Below are 20,948 nucleotides of genomic sequence, written 5' to 3' on the forward strand. Positions count from 1 at the left end.
AGAAGTAGTTTGAGTTAAACATTGAAACCTATCCTCCATACCAGTTGGTGGCGAAAAAGCTATTTGTCAACCGCCAATGTACTTAATGAAGAAGAAGGGGGAGTCGGCCATTAATGTAAATACAGTGATGCAGCAAACGTAACTAACTGGGCTGGCAGCCATTTTGCGGCAGAAGGCTTCTCGGCGGGTGAGTGAATTCTACAGGACTCGCTGAATTCTTGCCGAATTTACTAACGGTTTGGTTTGCAACAAACTGCATTGATGCGGCAATAAACCAGGCTGAATTTTTTTATCTATATATTTAAAAATGGTATGGTATAATATGCTGCATTTTGGCGTTTATGGAAAAGCCAAGCCGGTTGAAAATCGGTTGAATATTGAACAATCTATTCAATGGCTATTTCAAAATACACTCGCCATTGTCTTTAATACAGATTGAATTGATGGCCGATGGCCGACAAGTGACGACTTCCGTCACTATCGTCTTACAATACGCGTATAACATCTAACCTTTATTATGCTTTCTATGTATTCAGTGGCGTTGGGAAACAGCGGCCATCTTGGGGCAGCAGTCGTCTGAACGTTCGGTAAGTGGCTTACGCCAAAAAATAGTCTAAACTCGCTGAATTCTAAACGAATTTCAAATCAGTTAGATTTTTTTAAAACGAATTAACGTGCTTGTGATTCAAGCTGGACGTTAAAATTGGGGCTTGTGGAAAAAAATAGTTGTGTGTGTGTTATGGCTGTATGGCTTCACAACAGCAAGGCTGGGACTACGGTCAAGATTTTCAATCATCAGGTTTTCTGGACGTCAGTAGCGTTTTGACAACCTAATCTTTTGTGTAATTGACATTGGTTTATGGAACTGATTCTATTTATTTTCTTGCTAGGAGTTAAGAGCCTGTGAGTGAAACGTTATAAATTAATTTAGCAATTCCAGACTGGCGGGAGAAGCAGATTCACTCTTTCGTTTCAACACAACTTGGGTTGCACATCATTTTTACAGTCAGATTCTTAATGCTTGTTTTTTGTTTACAGAAATAGGCCTTGCTCCACATAGAAAATGCCCGATTTTTGCGCCGCCCGCGGCTGTCACAATGAACGTAGCGCCCAAACGAAAACCAATGGGATCACCTTTCACAAGTAAGATATTAAGATGTTATAACTGCAATTGTGATACTCGTTGCTTTTGAACCAGATTTTTTTAGAAAAATGTCTACCACCTACTTTCACCCACTTATTTTTTTTTTTGTTATTGGGAAATTCTCAATGTCTACACATCCTAAACCTAATGGAGCATAAGTGTTAAGTGACCGCATAATATTGTACATTGCAAGGAAAGAAAGGTGGAACCATAGACTTCATAACCTATTGACGTGACACGGGAAACGGGGCCGATTTTTTAGGGGGGGGTATTTTCAAAAACTTCAAATTATAATATTTACAAAACCAAATCTGCTACCGACCTAAAACCAAAACAGGCACCTACCGGAGCCATATAATAGTCTCCATGAGCAGCGGCATCAAAAATTCAAAGTCGTTCCCTTATAAAATCCTGATTAATTATTTTCTATATAAGTATAACACAACTTAAAATGGCTATAAAAGTCTCAGATTTTACACTAGATGCCCAAAAATCACCAAATACAGATATAATCACCTAAATTTTCAGGACCAATAGCAATATTTAACATATCATATATGTTTTTGACCAAAATAGAAACTTAATTTTTTAAAATTTACTGCTAGTTTTCAACAGCTAAAAAAATCACTCAATTCAACATCAGAAACTTAATACTTGAGGAAAACATGCAGAATCAATCATAGATAATATGGAAATAGATAATTAATAAATTCTATATACAATCAAACTTATAGAATATCCCTTTATTATCATTGTACACTATATACCGTTAGTGAATTAGGCTAGCAGCCGCCAGGCGTAACAGAGCTTTTCTGACGAAAATTCTTGTGAATAAATGCTTAAATCCCTGAATTCTTCATAGATATAGACGTAAAACAGTCTTGATTCTTGATTAAAAGCAAAGAAACCGTACAGTTAGTGTTGATGTTACGTATATTGATGAAGTACCATGCTACTATGTTAGCGAATAAGGCTAGCGGCCGCCTGGCGTAAAAGCAAAGAAAGAAACCGTACAGTTAGCGTTTATTTTAGGTACAGTGGGGCAAATAAGTATTTAGTCAATCAAGTTCTCCCACATGAGAATATTAGAGAGGCCTGTAATTGTCAACATGGGTAAACCTCAACCACGAGAGACAAAAACCCCAGAAAATCACATTGTTTGATTTTAAAGAATTTATTTGCAAATCATGGTGGAAAATAAGTATTTGGTCAATACCAAAAGTTCATCTCAATACTTTTTTATGCACCCTTTGTTGGCAATAACGGAGGCCAAACTTTTTCTGTAACTCTTCACAAGCTTTTCACACACTGCTGCTGGTATTTTGGCCCATTCCTCCATGCAGATCTCCTCTAGAGCAGTGATGTTTTGGGGCTGTCGTTGGGCAACACGGACTTTCAACTATCTCCACAGATTTTCTATGGGGTTGAGATCTGGAGACTGGCTAGGCCACTCCAGGACCTTGAAATGCTTCTTACGAAGCCACTCCTTTGTTGCCCTGGCTGTGTGTTTGAGATCATTGTCATGCTGAAAGACCCAGCCACGTCTCATCTTCAATGCCCTTGCTGATGGAAAGAGATTTTCACTCAAAATCTCTCGATACATGGCGCCATTCATTCTTTCCTTTACAAAAATCTGTCGACCTGGTCCCTTTGCAGAAAAACAGCCCCAAAGAATGATGTTTCCACCCCTTTGCTTCACAGTGGGTATGGTGTTCTCCGGATGCAATTCAGTATTCTTTCTCCTCCAAACACGAGAACCTGTGTTTCTACCAAAAAGTTCTATTTTTGTTTCATCTGACCATAACACATTCTTCCAGTCATCTTCTGGATCATCCAAATGCTCTTTAGCGAACCGCAGACGGGCCTGGACGTGTACTTTCTTCAGGAGGGGGACACGTCTGGCAGTGCAGGAAATGAGTCCCTGGCGGCGCATTGTGTTATTGATAGTAGCCTTTTTTACTGTGGTCCCAGCTCTCTGCAGGTCATTCACTAGGTCCCCCCATGTGGTTCTGGGATTTCTGCTCACCGTTCTTGTTATCACTTTGACGCCACGGGGTGAGATCTTGCATGGAGCCCCAGATCGAGGGCGATTATCAGTGGTCTTCTTGTATGTCTTCCATTTTCTAATTATTGCGTCCACATTTATTTCTTTACACTAAGCGTTTTACCTATTACAGATTTAGTCTTCCCAGCCTGTTGCAGGTGTACAGTTTTGTCTCTGGTGTCCTTTGACAGCTCTTTGGTCTTGGCCATAGTGGAGTTTGGAGTGTGACTGACTGAGATTGTGGACAGGTGTCTTTTATGCCAATAATGAGTTAAAACAGGTGCCATTAATACAGGTAACGAGTGAAGCCTCGTTAGACCTCGTTAGCAGAAGTAAGACCTCTTTGACAGCCAGAAATCATGCTTGTTTGTAGGTGACCAAATACTTATTTTCCTCTCTGCTTTGGAAATAAATTCTTTAAAAATCTAACAATGTGATTTTCTTTTTTTTTCCCCCACATTCTGTCTCTCATGGTTGAGGTTTACCCATGTTGACAATTACAGGTCTCTCGAATCTTTTCAAGTAGGAGAACTTGCACAATTGGTGGTTGACTAAATACTTATTTGCCTCACTGTATATTGACGAAGTACCATGCTACCATGTTAGCGAATGAAGCTAGCGGCTTCCTGGCGTAAAAGGAGCTTTTCTGATGAAAATTCTTGTGAATAAATACTTAAATCCCCGAATTCTTCATAGATATGGACGTAAAACAGTCTCGATTCTTGGTTAAAAGCAAAGAAACTGTGCAGGTAGCATTTATTTCGTGTAAATATTGCCAACTATGGGGCTAGTCAGTTCCATGTGTAAACAAAAAAGATAGTTCCTGCGAATAAATGCTTCAATCACGCATGCATGGTATGAAAAATATAATATTTACCTTGAATTCTCGAAAAAATCACTCCTGAGACAATCCTTCCTGTTTGTATGCAGTACAGCTTTCGTAGTTAAATCCAATCATAAGTAAAACCAAGCTTCAATCAGATATGAGCGTGTGCCGTCTTCGGCTATTACTAAATGAAGCTTGGCCCCCTCTGATAAGGCGTCGCGCAAAGAATGACGAAGTGTCAGGTCAATAGATTTTTGAAGTCTATGGTGGAACATATTGATAATAATTCTAAATGCCTTTTTTTTTCCATTTCCAAGGTTTCCAAAAAACAAAGATCGCAGGATCCAGTGGGAACGTGCTGTAAGAAGGCATGGTTTCGTTGCCTCCGACAGGTCACTGCTATGCAGTGAGCACTTTAAACAGGAAGATTTTGACAAGACTGGGCAGACTGTCAGGCTTAGAGCTAATGTTGTGCCAAAAATCTTTTGCTTCTCTGCTCCTGTTGAGTCTAGTCTAAACAAAAAAAAGGTATGTATTTAAAAGTCTGTGTATCATAGCACCCGAGAATTGGCGATGATAAATTTAACAACTGATTTCATGTCACACTTAGTACACGTTTACCAATACATTTATTTACCTGTCCATTCCAGCCGGTAGTAAAAAGAACCACAGCTACTTCGCGAAGAGCAGCGGAAAACTGGCCCACGGAGGTTGAAGAAAAAAAAAGCAAAACTGATTCTACAATAGAAGAGGAAAAAGAGCCCACGGATCCTCAACAGAATAATCCTCCTCCTGAGAATAATCCTTCTCCTGATGTTGTGAGTAAGGTATATGCAAACATGTGGATTGTCACAAAAAGTTTGAAACATCCCTATAGACCCTACCCACGTGACGTCACAACTCCGCTCTCCTGACTGGTGCCGCCCACTTGTCCGTCAACACATCGTGTTGACCTGTTACGGCTACGTACATTCCTCCTATTTACGGCGTGTTTTTCTGCTCGTTAACATCAATAATCAAAATGGTGAAGGCGTGTGTGGCGGTCGGTTGCAATAACAGAGAAGATAGACGGAGAGACTTGAAGTTCTACCGGATTCCGAGAGACACGGAGAGGAGAGAGCGAGATGGGCTGCTGCAATTCGACGAGAAAACTGGGCTCCAAACGATTACCACAGATTATGTAGTAGTCATTTTATATCTGGTAAGATGCATTTAATATATATTTAGAGGGTTTTGGGCTGACAACCACAATTAAGATCATTGCTAGGCTAATCGCCGACAACATACATGTATGTATGTAGTGAGAGTGCTATTGCTAAACCATATAAACATTAAAAGCCCTAGCTCCATTGACAAATGACATGAAATACATTAGACTTGACAGTGGATGTTAGCAAGAACAAAAGATTTTGAATTGAAAATTTCGTAACTCACCTTTCCAAGCACAAGATAGATTCCTGCCGAATTTTCGTGGACGAGGACCTGTTTCACCCAACCAGCAACGAAGTATTTATAAGCCTCCAAGCTCTTAAAGTTTTTCAAACTTTCGTGAGAATAGGCTGATTTTGTGTGGACAAGATAGTTGTAAATATCAGCGTAGCAGATGTCAGGCAGACAGGGCGAAGACAGTGGGTCGAAAAACATCGATTTGGGCATCAAATATGGAACTGGCGACTGTATAGAACGAAGCTTTTCCACATAACGCCTTTTATGCAACACATCCAGTGAGTTTACGGCATCCGAAAGCACCGGGTCTTCCATGAAATGCATTTTAAATTCCTCGATCAATTGAAACCAATGCTAATACAGAGACAAAATGACGGACAAGGGGGCGGAACCATACAGCGAGCACGTGGTTTTGTGACGTCGGTGGGTAGGGTCTATAGCTTTTCATTAGATTTTTAGTGGTACCCTGGAAGGTAGGGCTGTCCCAAACGACTAATTTTCTCCCGATTAGTCAGCCGACTATTTTTACGATTAGTCGACTAATCTAATAATTAAAATAAATTATTTATTTATTTATTTTTTACTAATTTAGCAATGAAATTTTTGTTGACGCTTATCAATTCATAAAAACATATTGGAACACTCAAATTATTTATTAAAGTAAAAATAAACACGTAAATGACAATAATAAATCACAAATAAACAATGAGTTCAAATGCTGATAGAATTAACTAGTGTAGCATCCCTATTGAAAAGATGGTCTCTTAAACTGATGGTTTACAACTTTTATTCCATCCTTGATGTAAACACACTGTAAGAGCTACGGTGCACACAAATAAAGCAACACAATTAGAAATTAACAAAAACTTTCCACCTTTTTCCTTTTAAACCTTATTTATATATCAATGAATTGCCTATATGAATTGCCTTTACCTTAATTTATTACCTTATCATTGACAATCTCTCCCTTGAGTGCAATCACTGTATATACTGTATATATTTATGACCTTTTAACCTTATATAATGTTCTATACCATAAAATAAACCTTTCAATTAGCATTAAGAACAATACTAATAGCACTTATAGGCCCATTGTCAATGAAACATTATTATTTAGTAAGGCGACAGCACCCTCTGGTGTACAAAAAATGAAAAGAAAAAAAAATTACGAACTGCGTGAAGGTGCTTGGTGTTTATTCACGGCCGACGTGCAGCCTAGCTTGGCATTGAAGAGACAGGACAGAAGAGTGTACTCTCCTTTGTTTCTTTGAAATAAGTCAATGTTTTGGACACTCTGGTGCGCTTTTTTTTTTTGCTTTGTGCCGCTTTCCCCGCTTGCAAACAGCATCCGACATTCTAACTTTCCACGCATATATTTTTTTTAACCCTTCATTAACCGTCGACGGGATGTTGTGCTCGTCGACGGATTTACGTCATCGATGACGTCGACTATGTCGACTAGTCGGGACAGCTCTACTGGAAGGCCTATGATTGTGTTACTAGAAGAGCCCAATATTGATGTGGTATTTCATGTACGCTGCTGGCCAAAAGTATTGGCACCCCTGCAATTCTGTGAGATAATGCTCAATTTCTCACAGTAGATGATTGCAGTTACAAATGCTTTAATAGTAATATCTTCATTTACTTTGCTTGCAATGAAGAAACACAAAAGAGAATGGAAAAAAATTAAATAACTATCATTTTACACAAAACTCCAAAAATGCGCCGGACAAAAGTATTGGCATCCTTAGAAAAATCAGGTGATGCTTCTCTAATTTGTGTATTTAACAGTACCTGTTACTTACCTGTGGCACATAACAGGTGGTGGCAATAACAAAATCACACATGCAGACAGTTAAAATGGATTAAAGTTGACTCAACCCGTGTCCTTTTGTGTACCACATTGAGCATGGAGAAAAGAAAGACCAGAGAAATGTCTGATGACTTGAGAAGCAAAATTGTGAGGACGCATGGGCAATCTCAAGGCTACAAGTCCATCGCCAAAGAACTGAATGTTCCTGTGTCTACTGTGCGCAGTGACATCAATAAGTGTAAAGCCCATGGCACTGTGGCTAACCTAGATGTGGACGGAAAAGGAAATTGATGGATGACGGATGGTGAATAAAGAACCTCGACTAATATCCAAACAAGTTCAAGCTGTCCTGCAGTCCGAGGGTACAACAGTGTCAACCCGTACTATCCGTCGGCGTTTGAATGAAAAGGGACTCTATGGTAGGATACCCAGAAAGACCCCACTTCTGACCCAGAGACATAAAAAAGCCAGGCTGAAGTTTGCCGAAACTTACCTGAGAAAGCCAAAAATGTTTTGGAAAAATGTTCTCTGGTCAGATGAGACAAAAGTGGAGCATTTTGGGAAAAGGCGTCAACATAGAGTTTACAGGAAAAAACAAGGCCTTCAAAGAAACGAACACGATCCCAACAGTCAAACATGGCGGAGGTTCCCTGATGTTTTGGGATTGCTTTGCTGCCTCTGGTAATGGACTGCTTGACCGTGTGCATGGCATTATGAAGTTTGAAGACTACCAACAAATTTTGCAGCTTAATGTAGCGGCCAGTGTGAGAAAGCTGGGTCTCCCTCAGAGGTAATGGGTCTTCCAGCGGGACAATGACCCAAACAACACTTCAAAAGCACTAGAAAATGGTTTGAGGGAAAGCACTGGAGAATTCTAAAATTGCCCGCAATGACTCCAGACCTGAATCCCATTGAACACCTGTGGAGAGATCTGAAAATGCAGTTTGGAGAAGGCACCCTTCAAATCTCAAGAGACCTGGAGCAGTTGGCCAAAGAAGAATGGTCTAAAATTCCAGCAGAGCATTGTAAGAAACTCATTGATGGATATCGGAAGCGGGTGTTTGCACTTGTTTTGTTTATAGGTTGTGCTACCAAGTAACAGGCTGAGAGTACTAACACTTTTGTCCGGCCCATAATAATGATTTTTTTTTTCATTCTCTTTTGTGTTTTTTCATTGCAAGCAAAATAACTGAAGATATAACTACCAAAGCATTTGTAATTGCAATCATTTTCTGGGAGAAATTGAGCATTATCTGACAGAATTGCTGGGGTGCCAATACTTTTGGCCAGCACTGTATGAGGATTTCAAACCTTTTCTTATTTCACTTGCTCTATATGCGGACTACGCAAAGGCGTAGGATTCCTTAACCAAAATACCTTTTTGTCAAGAGACACAAAACAAAATTTCCCTTCTAGACAAACCTGTTAAGATCAATTTATAAAAAGAATGCTGTTTTGTGTTTTCCTTTGTCTATCTCTGAAAATGTTATATTTGATTAAGATTTGATATATTTTTATATTTGATATATTTGACAAAGATTATATTTTGGCTCATCGTAGGGATGCTTTGCTAAGCTTCCCACATATAATATTTGTATTTCTATTCACGTTTTTTTTCCTGCCCACTTTTTTGGCCACAGGGAACGCCAATTTGAATCATTCTCACCATTCCAACTTCGAAAGATTCGAAAAATTCACGATATGCAGGCTGTTTTAATTTCCCTCCTAACGTACACGTTTGCAGCAAAAATGCAGTAGTTTTTTTTTTTTTTTTTACAATAAAGCCCATCCATTTCCACTGCCTAAAAAAATTCCAAATATTGTCCTCATTCTGCATTTTTATCCCATTTCACATAATATACACATAAAAACATCCTTCATATGTCGTAAAGTCTCAAGTCGCTTCTACAGTCGTTTCTACAAGTTCCATATCAGCAGTGCATGTTCTTTTTTTGAAAGATTACATGGTTTGTGTATGAGGGCGTGTTGAAAATGTCCCACTTCCGCGTTACGAGTGCGATGTCACGGTCTAAAAATAGCATTCCGTACGGTACGCTATTTGTAAAATTAGTTTAACTAGTAGGTCGCCGTTGTTGTTGACATCGCAAGGAGGTGACGTCACATTGTTATGCTGCCGGGCATCTAGAGTATGACTCAAGCGACATAAACATGTCATCTATTCAACCCTTTTAATTTGAACGGAACATTAATGAGCACTGTCGATATTTCACAAAACGAGCAGCAAAAGCAAAATAAACAGGAAAGATGGGATTAGATGAGAGTAGAAAAAACCCGGTGTTCTGCCAAAATGTGCGACACCGGCGAAACGTCCTACAAGACGCGAATTCGACATCCAAAGTACCACTAGGCGCTTTCGGCTTGTTTTGTTTAGATGCATACAGACAGAACATACTAAAGATGTCTTAAGGAAATACTTACATGTAATAATATGAAATAAGGGTGGTTTAAATATGCGATGTGACTAATGTGGTCAACAGATCAACAATGTGCTTTAAAGCTACCACAAGAAAACACTATGCTTAAAGTATGAGAGGGAAACACAAGCAAAAAGTATTTTGAGGCAATGAAAAGGTAATAAAAGACTCAATAAAAACACAATTAGTCAGTACTCGCCGCTTTTAACCGATGTTCGCATGTGTTGGACGTCTCGCCGCGTCAAAGGAATTGGAGTAACCCGGTAGTATTTGTCTAGTGACAGTGACAATCTACGTCATCACCCCGAGCGTCCATTGCGCGTATAAAACATAGCGCCTTCCGTAGGTCAAAACATGTACTAAATATTAGATTTTTGAATCAATGGCAATATTTTATGTGTTTCTTATAACATATTTTAGTAGAAGAAAACAATTGTGGCTTATTACAGACAAGTCTTTAAGTTAGAGGTTTCCTTTAATGTGTTTCCATTATTTTGTCCGACCCCTGTACCTTGACAATGTGGCCTAGAAAACTCGGCAGCAATGAATGTTGTGAGCTACTAATGAAATGAGCAGGTCAAAATGATCTGGAGTCTTCCAACCTATGTTGATGTATGTTGCATAACCACATATGTTGCACACACAACATAAATAACTATATTAATGAGAGTTGTTTCATTGGACAATTATTTTTAAAAATATATGGCAGTAGACTGGATGATGGCTCTTCTCCTCGGCTGCTGATTGGACAGTGGCTCCCCTCGTCAGACTCGCAAAAACATCGTTTCTCGTCAAAAAAGCTTTTAGTGATGTTCTTTGCTCCTCATTTAAAGATGACATGCAGTGTATTTCAGAAAGAAAGTTGGGAAATTAACCTATCTACAAGAACCGCTTTGCATCCGGCCATAGTATTCAAGCAGATACAGTATTTGCTTCCAGGTCACGTTTGAAGCTCCCGTTTTTTTCCCCTCTTTGGCTCACCACCAGAAGGCGACCAATCCACAATAAGCTACAGTATGATGAATCAGTTCGCGGAAGAGAAAAAAAACATTGTTTCCTGTCAAAAAATGCTTTTCTTCTTTTTATAAGGAAATCAAGTGTTATTTCCGACCAAACTTCAGAAATGGATTTATCAACAAAAACTCTTTGTACTCCGACATTCAACCAGATAGTTTCCTCCTGGTCACATCTGTAGCTCCTGCCACTTTCTCCTTATTGGCTCAAACATCAGATGACTGGAAAAGTGGTTGGACAGTTGAAGTTGGTAAGATGGCGCCGTATAATCAATCAGGCAGTACAGTCTTGCTTGCACGACTTAACGGTTACACCAAAACATTCCCATTTATTTCCAATGGCCCCATTCATTTAAAATGGGGGAAAAATGCTTCGATACCAACAGGAAGTGACCCCAAAAAGCCTTATAATCTACAGGAACTGACCCAAAATCAACAAGTAGTGGCCTGTTAGGACCCTAACATTAACAAGGAAATTAGCAAAATTAACTCTTCAAATGCCATTCACAACAATAAATGTGGCAATTCATTTAAACTGGAAGGACTGGCTGTGACTGCTCATCTTTCAATACCCTTGAATGAGTTAACAAGGAAGTACGGTAACTTAAAAATGCCCCCAAATTAATAGGAAGTAACCCATGTGACAGAGAGCAAAGCATTCCCACGCACTTTCTCCAGAAATATTATCTTATAGTTAAATTAAACATTTTAAGAGGATCATAGTAGGTTTTTTTTTAACTGATTTATTTATTTTTAATTTTTAAGGATTTGTTTTTACTTGCTGCACTAACCATTTTTATGGCTGTTATTTTGGCATGGTTTTGTTCAAATATTTAATTTTTTTTTTTTTTTTTTTAATGTCCCCCCCCCCCCCCCCCCCCTCCCCACAGGCACCAAATCGAGAAGCGATGTTGGCAGAGCTTCACGCCAAGGTGACTTGGACTCCGATGCAAAAAATATGTGATAGGGACATCTCTAATCAAGATCTTTTTTTATAGCAACAAGCAGCCATTGCAGAAGTACAAAGGAGTCGGAGGAGGAAGATCACTGACCACCAGTATGCACTGCCTTTTAGCCCCAAGGACCTAAAGCTCAAATTCGAGTTAGCCCTCAAAACAGTGCAGAAACTGCGGCGGGAGAAGGTCAACGCCTTGATGAGGGAAAGAAGGGCCAAGAAATATATGCAGGCCGCCTTGGAGGAGTTGAAACAAAAAAATGAAATCATTGAAGATCTACAGGACAAGCTTGAATGCTACTCGGGTAAAATAATTTTATCGACTGTGTAGGATTTCCTAGTTTACATTCAAATGAGACATGCTTAATTACGTTTTCTAATTGACTTTCAGATATTCCGGTTGAACTCCTGGCGAGGCAAGGTGTAGAGTACACCAAGGACCAGAAAGATTTTGCCTTCAAGCTCTATCTGCATGGTCCAAAGGCATATAATTACCTGAGAGAGAGACTGAAGATTCACCTCCCACATCCCAGTTCAATTCAGAGGTATTCTTCATCTCTAATTTGCACTACGTTAACAGTTTTTAAGTCCCACAGTCATGTAAGAGGCTACTTTACTGAATCCACCAGATAGGACTTCTATTTATCTGGTTGGCATTTCATACTGAAGACAAAAAAGAGCAATTATTATTATATATTTTTTAAATTATTAATCACTATTGTATTTATATATTTATATTATTTTACATCATTATAATTAATTGTATAAAATAAAACAATACTAATAAAAAAAAAATTATTGAAATAAGATGAATGAAACCTAGGGATGATTCGATGACGTGATCGAAAACGGGCGGATCCCGCCATTTTTCAGAGGACCAGGATCGGGTTTTTAATTTTTAAAAACATTTTTCTGCTTCATGCTCGTACAGCCTCTCATTTTCCCTCCTGTTGCTTTTCTTTGTCAGCAGTGCAGTTGTAGTTTGCCACTTAAAGTTAACGATGATTGACAGGTTTGTTGCTCTGAAACGATGATTGACAGGTTTGTAGCTCTGATCTGGAAAAAAAATTAGGGGGATAATTTTCCCGGCTGCGATTTATCTCTGTGTGCGCTTGCATACATTTGTGCGTGTGTGTGCTGCGAGCACTCAGCACACGTGCGTGCTGATTGCATATGAGACTCCAGTAGCTTTCACAGATGTTTATTGGCTATTAATATGCTGTAGAATTGAAGTTCATACATACAAAATAAGGAAACACTTATATATTAAACATTATACAACGTTAGCATTGCTACATTGATGCTAATAGAAAAAAGACAATGTACTAAACACTTTAGCCTGTTATAAAAAATTGGCAGTCTACCCCACTAAGCAAGGTTGCAGTTAAAAGGTGACACTTCAAACATGAAAATTCGCTGGATTAAAGAATTTGCAAGCGAACATTTCAAAATAAAAGCACATCATGTTCAGATTTCTGGAGGCAATCGCATACACTTCAGATTTTACACTAACAATAAATTTAAAATGACACCCATTATGAAAACTCTGATTGGCAATGATACTGTAATGTGTTTGCCGGACAAAATGACAGTCATTTTGGATCAAATTAACACTTTTAATGGGCTCTAATTAGCAAACAACAAAAATGATATTGGGTTTCTCACCTATTTCATATTCTGCATTTAACTAGCTTGAGGCAAACAGGCAATCAAATCGCATATCGGCAATAATTTCTGAGACGTATATCACCTACTAAAATTTGTTATCGCGACAGGCCTAGCTGTGAATGCTCATGTTTTGGTAACAAGGACGGCGAATGTTCGTTCATTCGCCCCGCCCAGTCAAAATGAAATGGACATTTCGCGCCGCCAATGGCAGCCAACAAGTTAAATTAGTGCCTTGCCAAAATAAAAATAAATAATAAATAAAAAAATTAAAAAATATATATATATACAGTGCCTTGCAAAAGTATTCGGCCCCCTTGAATCTTGCAATCTTCCGCCACATTTCAGGCTTCAAACATAAAGATATGAAATTTAATTTTTTTGTCAAGAATCAACAACAAGTGGGACACAATCGTGAAGTGGAACAACATTTATTGGATAATTTAAACTTTTTTAACAAATAAAAAACTGAAAAGTGGGGCGTGCAATATTATTCGGCCCCTTTACTTTCAGTGCAGCAAACTCACTCCAGAAGTTCAGTGAGGATCTCTGAATGATCCAATTTTGATGATAAATAGAATCCACCTGTGTGTAATCAAGTCTCCGTATAAATGCACCTGCTCTGTGATAGTTTCAGGGTTCAGTTTAAAGTGCAGAGAGCATTATGAAAACCAAGGAACACACCAGGCAGGTCCGAGATACTGTTGTGGAGAAGTTTAAAGCCGGATTTGGATACAAAAAGATTTCCCAAGCTTTAAACATCTCAAGGAGCACTGTGCAAGCCATCATATTGAAATGGAAGGAGCATCAGACCACTGCAAATCTACCAAGACCCGGCCGTCCTTCCAAACTTTCTTCTCAAACAAGGAGAAAACTGATCAGAGATGCAGCCAAGAGGCCCATGATCACTCTGGATGAACTGCAGAGATCTACAGCTGAGGTGGGAGAGTCTGTCCATAGGACAACAATCAGGCGTACACTGCACAAATCTGGCCTTTATGGAAGAGTGGCAAGAAGAAAGCCATTTCTCAAAGATATCCATAAAAAGTCTCGTTTAAAGTATGCCACAAGCCACCTGGGAGACACACCAAACATGTGGAAGAAGGTGCTCTGGTCAGATGAAACCAAAATTGAACTTTTTGGCCACAATGCAAAACGATATGTTTGGCGTAAAAGCAACACAGCTCATCACCCTGAACACACCATCCCCACTGTCAAACATGGTGGTGGCAGCATCATGGTTTGGGCCTGCTTTTCTTCAGCAGGGACAGGGAAGATGGTTAAAATTGACGGGAAGATGGATGCAGCCAAATACAGGAACATTCTGGAAGAAAACCTGTTGGTATCTGCACAAGACCTGAGACTGGGACGGAGATTTATCTTCCAATAGGACAATGATCCAAAACATAAAGCCAAATCTACAATGGGAATGGTTCAAAAATAAACGTATCCAGGTGTTAGAATGGCCAAGTCAAAGTCCAGACCTGAATCCAATCGAGAATCTGTGGAAAGAGCTGAAGACTGCTGTTCACAAACACTCTCCATCCAACCTCACTGAGCTCGAGCTGTTTTGCGAGGAAGAATGGGCAAGAATGTCAGTCTCTCGATGTGCAAAACTGATAGAAACATACCCCAAGCGACTTGCAGCTGTAATTGAAGCAAAAGGTGGCGCTACAAAGTATTAACGCAAGGGGGCCGAATAATATTGCACGCCCCACTTTTCAGTTTTTTATGTGTTAAAAAAGTTTGAATTATCCAATAAATTTTGTTCCACTTCCTGATTGTGTCCCACTTGTTGTTGATTCTTGAAAAAAAATTAAAATTTTATATCTTTATGTTTGAAGCCTGAAATGTGGCGAAAGGTTGTTTCAAGTTTCAAGGGGGCCGAATACTTTTGCAAGGCACTGTGTATTTATATATATATATATATATATATTCTCACCGGCCACTTTATTGCCGTCAGGACTGCCTCAATTCTTTGTGGCATAGATTCAACAAGGTGCTGGAAGCATTCCTCAGAGTTTGGTCCATGCTGACATGATGGCATCACACAGTTGGTGCAGATTTGTCGGCTGCACATCCATGATGCGAATCTCCCACCACATCCCAAAGATGCTCTATTGGATTGAGATCTGGTGACTGTGGAGGCCATCTGAGTACAGTGAACTCACTGTCATGTTCAAGAAACCAGTCTGAGATGATTCCAGCTTTATGAGATGGCTCATTATCCTGCTGAAAGTAGCCATCAGAAGTTGGGTACATTGTGGTCATAAAGGGATGGACATGGTCAGCAACAATACTCAGGTAGGCTGTGGCGTTCCAACGATGCTCAATTGGTACTAAGGGGCCTAAAGAGTGCCAAGAAAATATTCCCCACACCATTACACCACCACCACCACCAGCCTGAACCGTTGATACGAGGCAGGATGGATCCATGGTTTCATGTTTTTGACGCCAAATTCTGACCCTACCATCCGAATGTCGCAGCAGAAATCGAGACTCATCAGACCAGGCAACGTTTTTCCAATCTTCTATTGTCCAATTTCGATGAGCTTGTGCAAATTGTTGCCTCCGTTTCCTGTTCTTAGCTGAAAGGAGTGGCACCCGGCAGGGTCTTCTGCTGCTGTAGCCCATCTGCCTCAAAGTTCGACGTACTGTGCGTTCAGAGATGCTCTTCTGCCTACCTTGGTTGTAACGGGTGGTTATTTGAGTCACTGTTGTCTTTCTTTCAGCTCGAACCAGTCTGGCCATTCTCCTCTGACCTCTGGCATCAACAAGGCATTTCCGCCCACAGAACTGCCGCTCACTGGATATTTTTTCTTTTTCGGACCATTCTTTGTAAACCCTAGAGATGGTTGTGCGTGAAAATCCCTGTAGATCAGCAGTTTCTGAAATACTGCCACGTTCAAAGTCACTCAAATCACCTTTCTTCCCCATACTGATGCTCGGTTTGAACTGCAGGAGATCGTCTTAAACCATGTCTACATGCCTAAATGCACTGAGTTGCCGCCATGTGATTGGCTTATTAGAAATTAAGTTTTAACAAGCAGTTGGACAGGTGTACCTAATAAAGTGGCTGGTGGGTGTATATATAGTATATATATATAAAAAATATATAATTCGTTCATGAAGTAATTATTCGGTGTGAAAGAATCATGACAGTGGGACTTGGAGGTTGTAGTATCTTCTCTAGTTCAATTTGAATTATTAGCTGCCATTGATAGTCCAATCCATTCTGACTTCGAGGGCATCCAATCATTGCCAACCCGGGTATTTCAAATGGATTGGATGTGTATTATGTAACAAACTTAAGTTAAAATGACAGCAGAAAGATAAAAATAGCCATATGTTGCTCTGGAGCTGCAGCTTGCTGGCCCGACTGGACTTCTATCTTTGTTAATGGGACTGAAATAGTTTTTTAATGCTCACTCTGCCGATACATTTGGATATAATCAATGTTTTTCAGCATGCCAAATGTCAATATAATTGTTTGTATTAAATGACTAATGTCTTTGAAACATATCAAGGTGGCTGAGCACCGCTGAATCCAAGCAAGGTCTCAACCACATGGTGCGGGACATGCTAGAAAGACTGCGCCAGGAAGATGATGGCAAGTCTGCTTGCGTCACGCAGATACAAGACGATGCCATCACGCAGATACAAGACGATGCCATGGCCGGAGATGATGAAGTTCAGGATGACACAGAGACACAGACTGTGTGTGTTTTTGTCGAAACTGAGGATCAATTCAATCAAACTTCTGCTGCTGTGCAGGGGCTCCAAGGTTATTGGGAATAACTGGGAAAATTGGTGAACCGTAAAAGTAAGAGGAGCCAAGAAGCATAAACTTCAAAACAGGAAATAACGCAGTACAGTTATGTGGTTGCCGAAGCCATGGACAAAGACAAATTAAAAAAGTAAAGTGACTAGGGTTGAGTTACTGGTTCTGTCTGTAACATGTCATAAGTCGGGCAAAAATGTTCATAGTTACGCTCTGTAAATGCAGACGTTTGTAAATGTCTTATTTTGATTAAACACAAAGATTAACAATTATAAGAGCTGATGAGTAATTTAGCAATCAACCATTTGGTGGATTTTTATTTATTGTTTCATTTCTCGTTTTGTTGTTTTGAGCAATTTGTGGTTTTTATCTCTCGTTATTCCCGTATTCATTAACTTTGGAAGTCGCATTATGACAACTGTAACATTTTTGTATGTTTTCTAAGTATATTGAATCTTTATTTTGTGTTTACATGAGTTAATTCAATGCATTAGCGCTTCAGTACAAGAGCAACAATAGCTCCACCTCGTGGACGAAAGAATTCAAAGCATTCTTCGTTACTAGCCTGTTTGAAACAAAGGATGACTCGCACTTGTGTTACCCCAAAAATACTCTTGTATCGTTCAATAATCAAGTAAGGTCAAATAAATACGATATGGGTGTATGTAATATTTACATAAGTCCGTTTGTGGTCATTGAAGTAGAAAAACTTGGCGAAAACGTGGGTCAAAAAATATTAAAAAGAATAAAAACATGAGAAAAGAATGCTTGAAAAAAAGTTAAAATACCAAAAGAAACTGAAATAGTAAGAAATGCAGTTTTTTCTTGTCCTACTTCCTACAACAACCAAATTTAATCTGATGTAAAAACAGCCCGCCCGTCTCATCAGACCATATGACATGGTTCCCGTAATCCATGTTCTTTGTTGACATGTCTTCAGCAAACTGTTTGTGGGCTTTCTGTTAACCGTCTTCAGAAGAGGCTTCCTCCTGGGGTGACAGTCATGCAGACCAATTTGATGTAGAGTGCGGCGTATGGTCTGAGCACTAACAGGCTGACCCCCCCACCTCTTCAATCTCTGCAGCAATGCTGACAGCACTCCTGTAACGAGTCACATGATATTTTGGAGGGAAAATGACAAGCAGTACTCAATTTGGACATTTAGGGATGGACGTTGTTTCTAAGGGGTGTACTCACTTTTGTTGCCAGGGGTTTAGATATTAATGGCTATATTTTGAGGGCAAAATAAATGAACTGTATTATATAACCTGCTCACAGACTACTTTTTATTGTGTCAGAGTGTCATTTTGTCAGTGTTGTCCCATGAAAAGATATACTTAAATATCTGCAGAAATGCGAGCGGTGTACTCACTTTTGTGACACACTGTATCTTCTGCAGCGTGAATAAAACCTGGAAACTGACATATACCGAAAACACGAAAAAGATGGATTCGCCTAAGTGTCATAAACACGTATTAAAAAATATCAGTACTATAGTACATCAAGCTATTTTTGTTTTAATGAGTTGAAATACATATTTTTAATGCATCTTTCAGGTTTAATACAAATAAAAGCATACATAGTATTTTTAAAGTGTCGTATGACGGACAAAAACAAAACAGCAACACAGTATGTAGAATATGAGACAGCTTTATTTTTAGAATCGCATGAAAATTTTTCTTAATGTGAAGAATTCCACTTTTCTTATTACACCCACAAGTGGTATTGTTGTAAATTGGCATTTACCTTGTAAGTTTCTTTGTGTTCGCGACTGAAGTTTCGAGTCCACCTCCCAGAACCCTGATTTCATATGGTGCTAGAGACTTGATAAAAACATCTACGTCACCAAATGAAATCAGTTTCTGAGTGTGGGAGTCCTGGGGCCCAGAGCAGCATTAAAAAAAGAAACATACAAACAGGACGTACGTCACAGTAATAATCGGTTGTTGGTTGTACTGTTGCACCAACCCCGCACTCTCATTAAATTCATACTAAAAAAACAACAACAACAACAAAAGTTTTAGAGCAAACTAATGTAAAAGAACTACATTTTAACTGTTGCTTTACGTCAAATGATTACAAAAAGTGCATATGTGTAACCGATCTAATGGTGGTGACGTCACTGTGCTCCCTTTTTTTGAACCTGCGCCATCAATGTGGCAGTCAGGAGTGCTGACTACTGAGCTAATAGCAGAATCAGAGGTGAAAGTGGCCTGTAACGTTCCAGAACACTGTTCCGATATAAAACTCAGGGGTGGAACGGTGTTATGTTATGATTCCGAAATTATGAGGCAACAGTCAAACCTCCATGTTAAAAAAGACTGCCAGGCTGCCACAAACGCATCTTCAAGAAGAAAACAATCTACTAATGTCTGGTTTACATAAGTGTTAACAAAAAGCCTAATAAAGTGCTTGTGTAGCGTCATCCGTTTCCACTGATATTTATTTATTCCACGGAATTCCACTGAGTTCTCCCAGCATGTGTAGCTGAGTCCGATGAGACAGTCAACTCGCGTCAATGTGCGCAACAAAGATCCCTGCCTGGACTCCAATTGTCTGTTCAATTGGCTGACAGACTGACATGTAATCAGCATGGATCGTTAGCTCTAATTGGTTCAAATAATTGGTTCAAATGCACATGTTTCTGGAACTACAAAAAAAGAACAAGCATGTTGAATTAATGCGATAGAAAGGCAATGCAACGGAAAATTGATCAGATCTTTAAGGGAAAGGAGTTGAAGAGGAGAGAAAGAGTTGAAGAGGCTTATTTTATTTTATTTGCTCTGATGGGGAGGTTCAGAACATCTTCCATGTTATAATGCCTGACCCCAGAAATAATGAACAGAAAATTCTGATTTTTAAATTTTTTTTTTCAATTTTAAAGCTTTATGTGATCCTTAATTATAATATAATTAAAAAAATGTTTTAACAATTTTAAAAGATTACTTTGTATATATATGTTCCCTCATTTGTATAATAAATAATACATTAACACCTTCAGACCCGCATTTTTTTCTGCTGGGCAAAAAAAAAAAGTCTGCACTGATTTTTACTCAAACACCAGAACAAAGTGCAATTTTTTGGTCGGGGATATTTCATGCTTATATTGGTTATTTTTAACGTTAATGTGTTTTTAATGAGAAATTTGCACTTCACATTATCCTTTTTGAAGTTTTGTTTGGTCAGCTGTTTTCAAAGAGCCAAAAATAGCAACGAGGGCGTGCCAAACCTCATGATTTGATTTTGATGGGTAGTTTCTTCCAATCATCTCCCAGAAGTGACGATATCAACTAAATTCAGTGTATTTATTGATTTAGAAACGCGAGCGCGTCATGTCCTTCAGCAGCATGCTTGGGTCTGAAGGGGTTAAGGATTACATGTAGTTCATGTGGTAAAACAAATACAAGTGAGATTGAACACAATAAGGTTAAAAAAAAATACTGCAATGAGGTCCAGAAATGCTTGTCTCAAATGTGATACATTTGGTGATATAGTTCATGTGTACGGTACTCTGGACTTATTTTTGTTCATTTACCTATATTCTGCTACTTATTAATTTCCTTATAATAATAATTAAAAAAAAAAAAATCAATGTTTGCGTTATTTTTCAAAATATATTCCATCTCACTCTGCATAATGTAAATCATTTGTCTTTCATTTTCGTTCATGTATGTTACTTAAAAAATTATATATATGTTTACATTATCTTCACTTTAATGTACTGTACATCCAATGTTCCTAGGTAGTTAAAATTGAGGTTTTGCATTTAGATGAGAGGAAATGAGGGAAAATACAAATTTGCAGATGGATGTTGTGGTTACTGTAT

The 20,948-nt window shown here is 38.9% G+C and overlaps 1 protein-coding gene across 2 annotated transcripts; it reads left to right on the forward strand.

The window, feature by feature from the left end:
• Window positions 1–114: 114 nt before the first annotated feature.
• LOC130916600 (THAP domain-containing protein 2-like) lies at window positions 115–18,953 on the forward strand. 2 transcript variants are annotated; one of them, XM_057837456.1, is made up of 9 exons: window positions 115–187; window positions 537–587; window positions 1,039–1,143; window positions 4,332–4,542; window positions 4,665–4,841; window positions 11,612–11,653; window positions 11,720–11,981; window positions 12,068–12,221; window positions 16,869–18,953. In XM_057837456.1, exons 3-9 carry the CDS (start codon window positions 1,064–1,066, stop codon window positions 17,137–17,139), a joined length of 1,197 nt encoding a protein of 398 aa, XP_057693439.1. In that variant the 5' UTR covers window positions 115–187; window positions 537–587; window positions 1,039–1,063; the 3' UTR covers window positions 17,140–18,953. The 2 variants fall into 2 exon arrangements, with proteins under 2 accessions (XP_057693439.1, XP_057693440.1); XM_057837457.1 differs by having other exon boundaries at window positions 4,665–4,832; window positions 16,869–18,952.
• The last annotated feature ends 1,995 nt before the right edge of the window (window positions 18,954–20,948 follow it).

Source organism: Corythoichthys intestinalis, chromosome 5, assembly GCF_030265065.1.
Source record: "Corythoichthys intestinalis isolate RoL2023-P3 chromosome 5, ASM3026506v1, whole genome shotgun sequence".
Lineage (NCBI taxonomy): Eukaryota > Metazoa > Chordata > Actinopteri > Syngnathiformes > Syngnathidae > Corythoichthys > Corythoichthys intestinalis.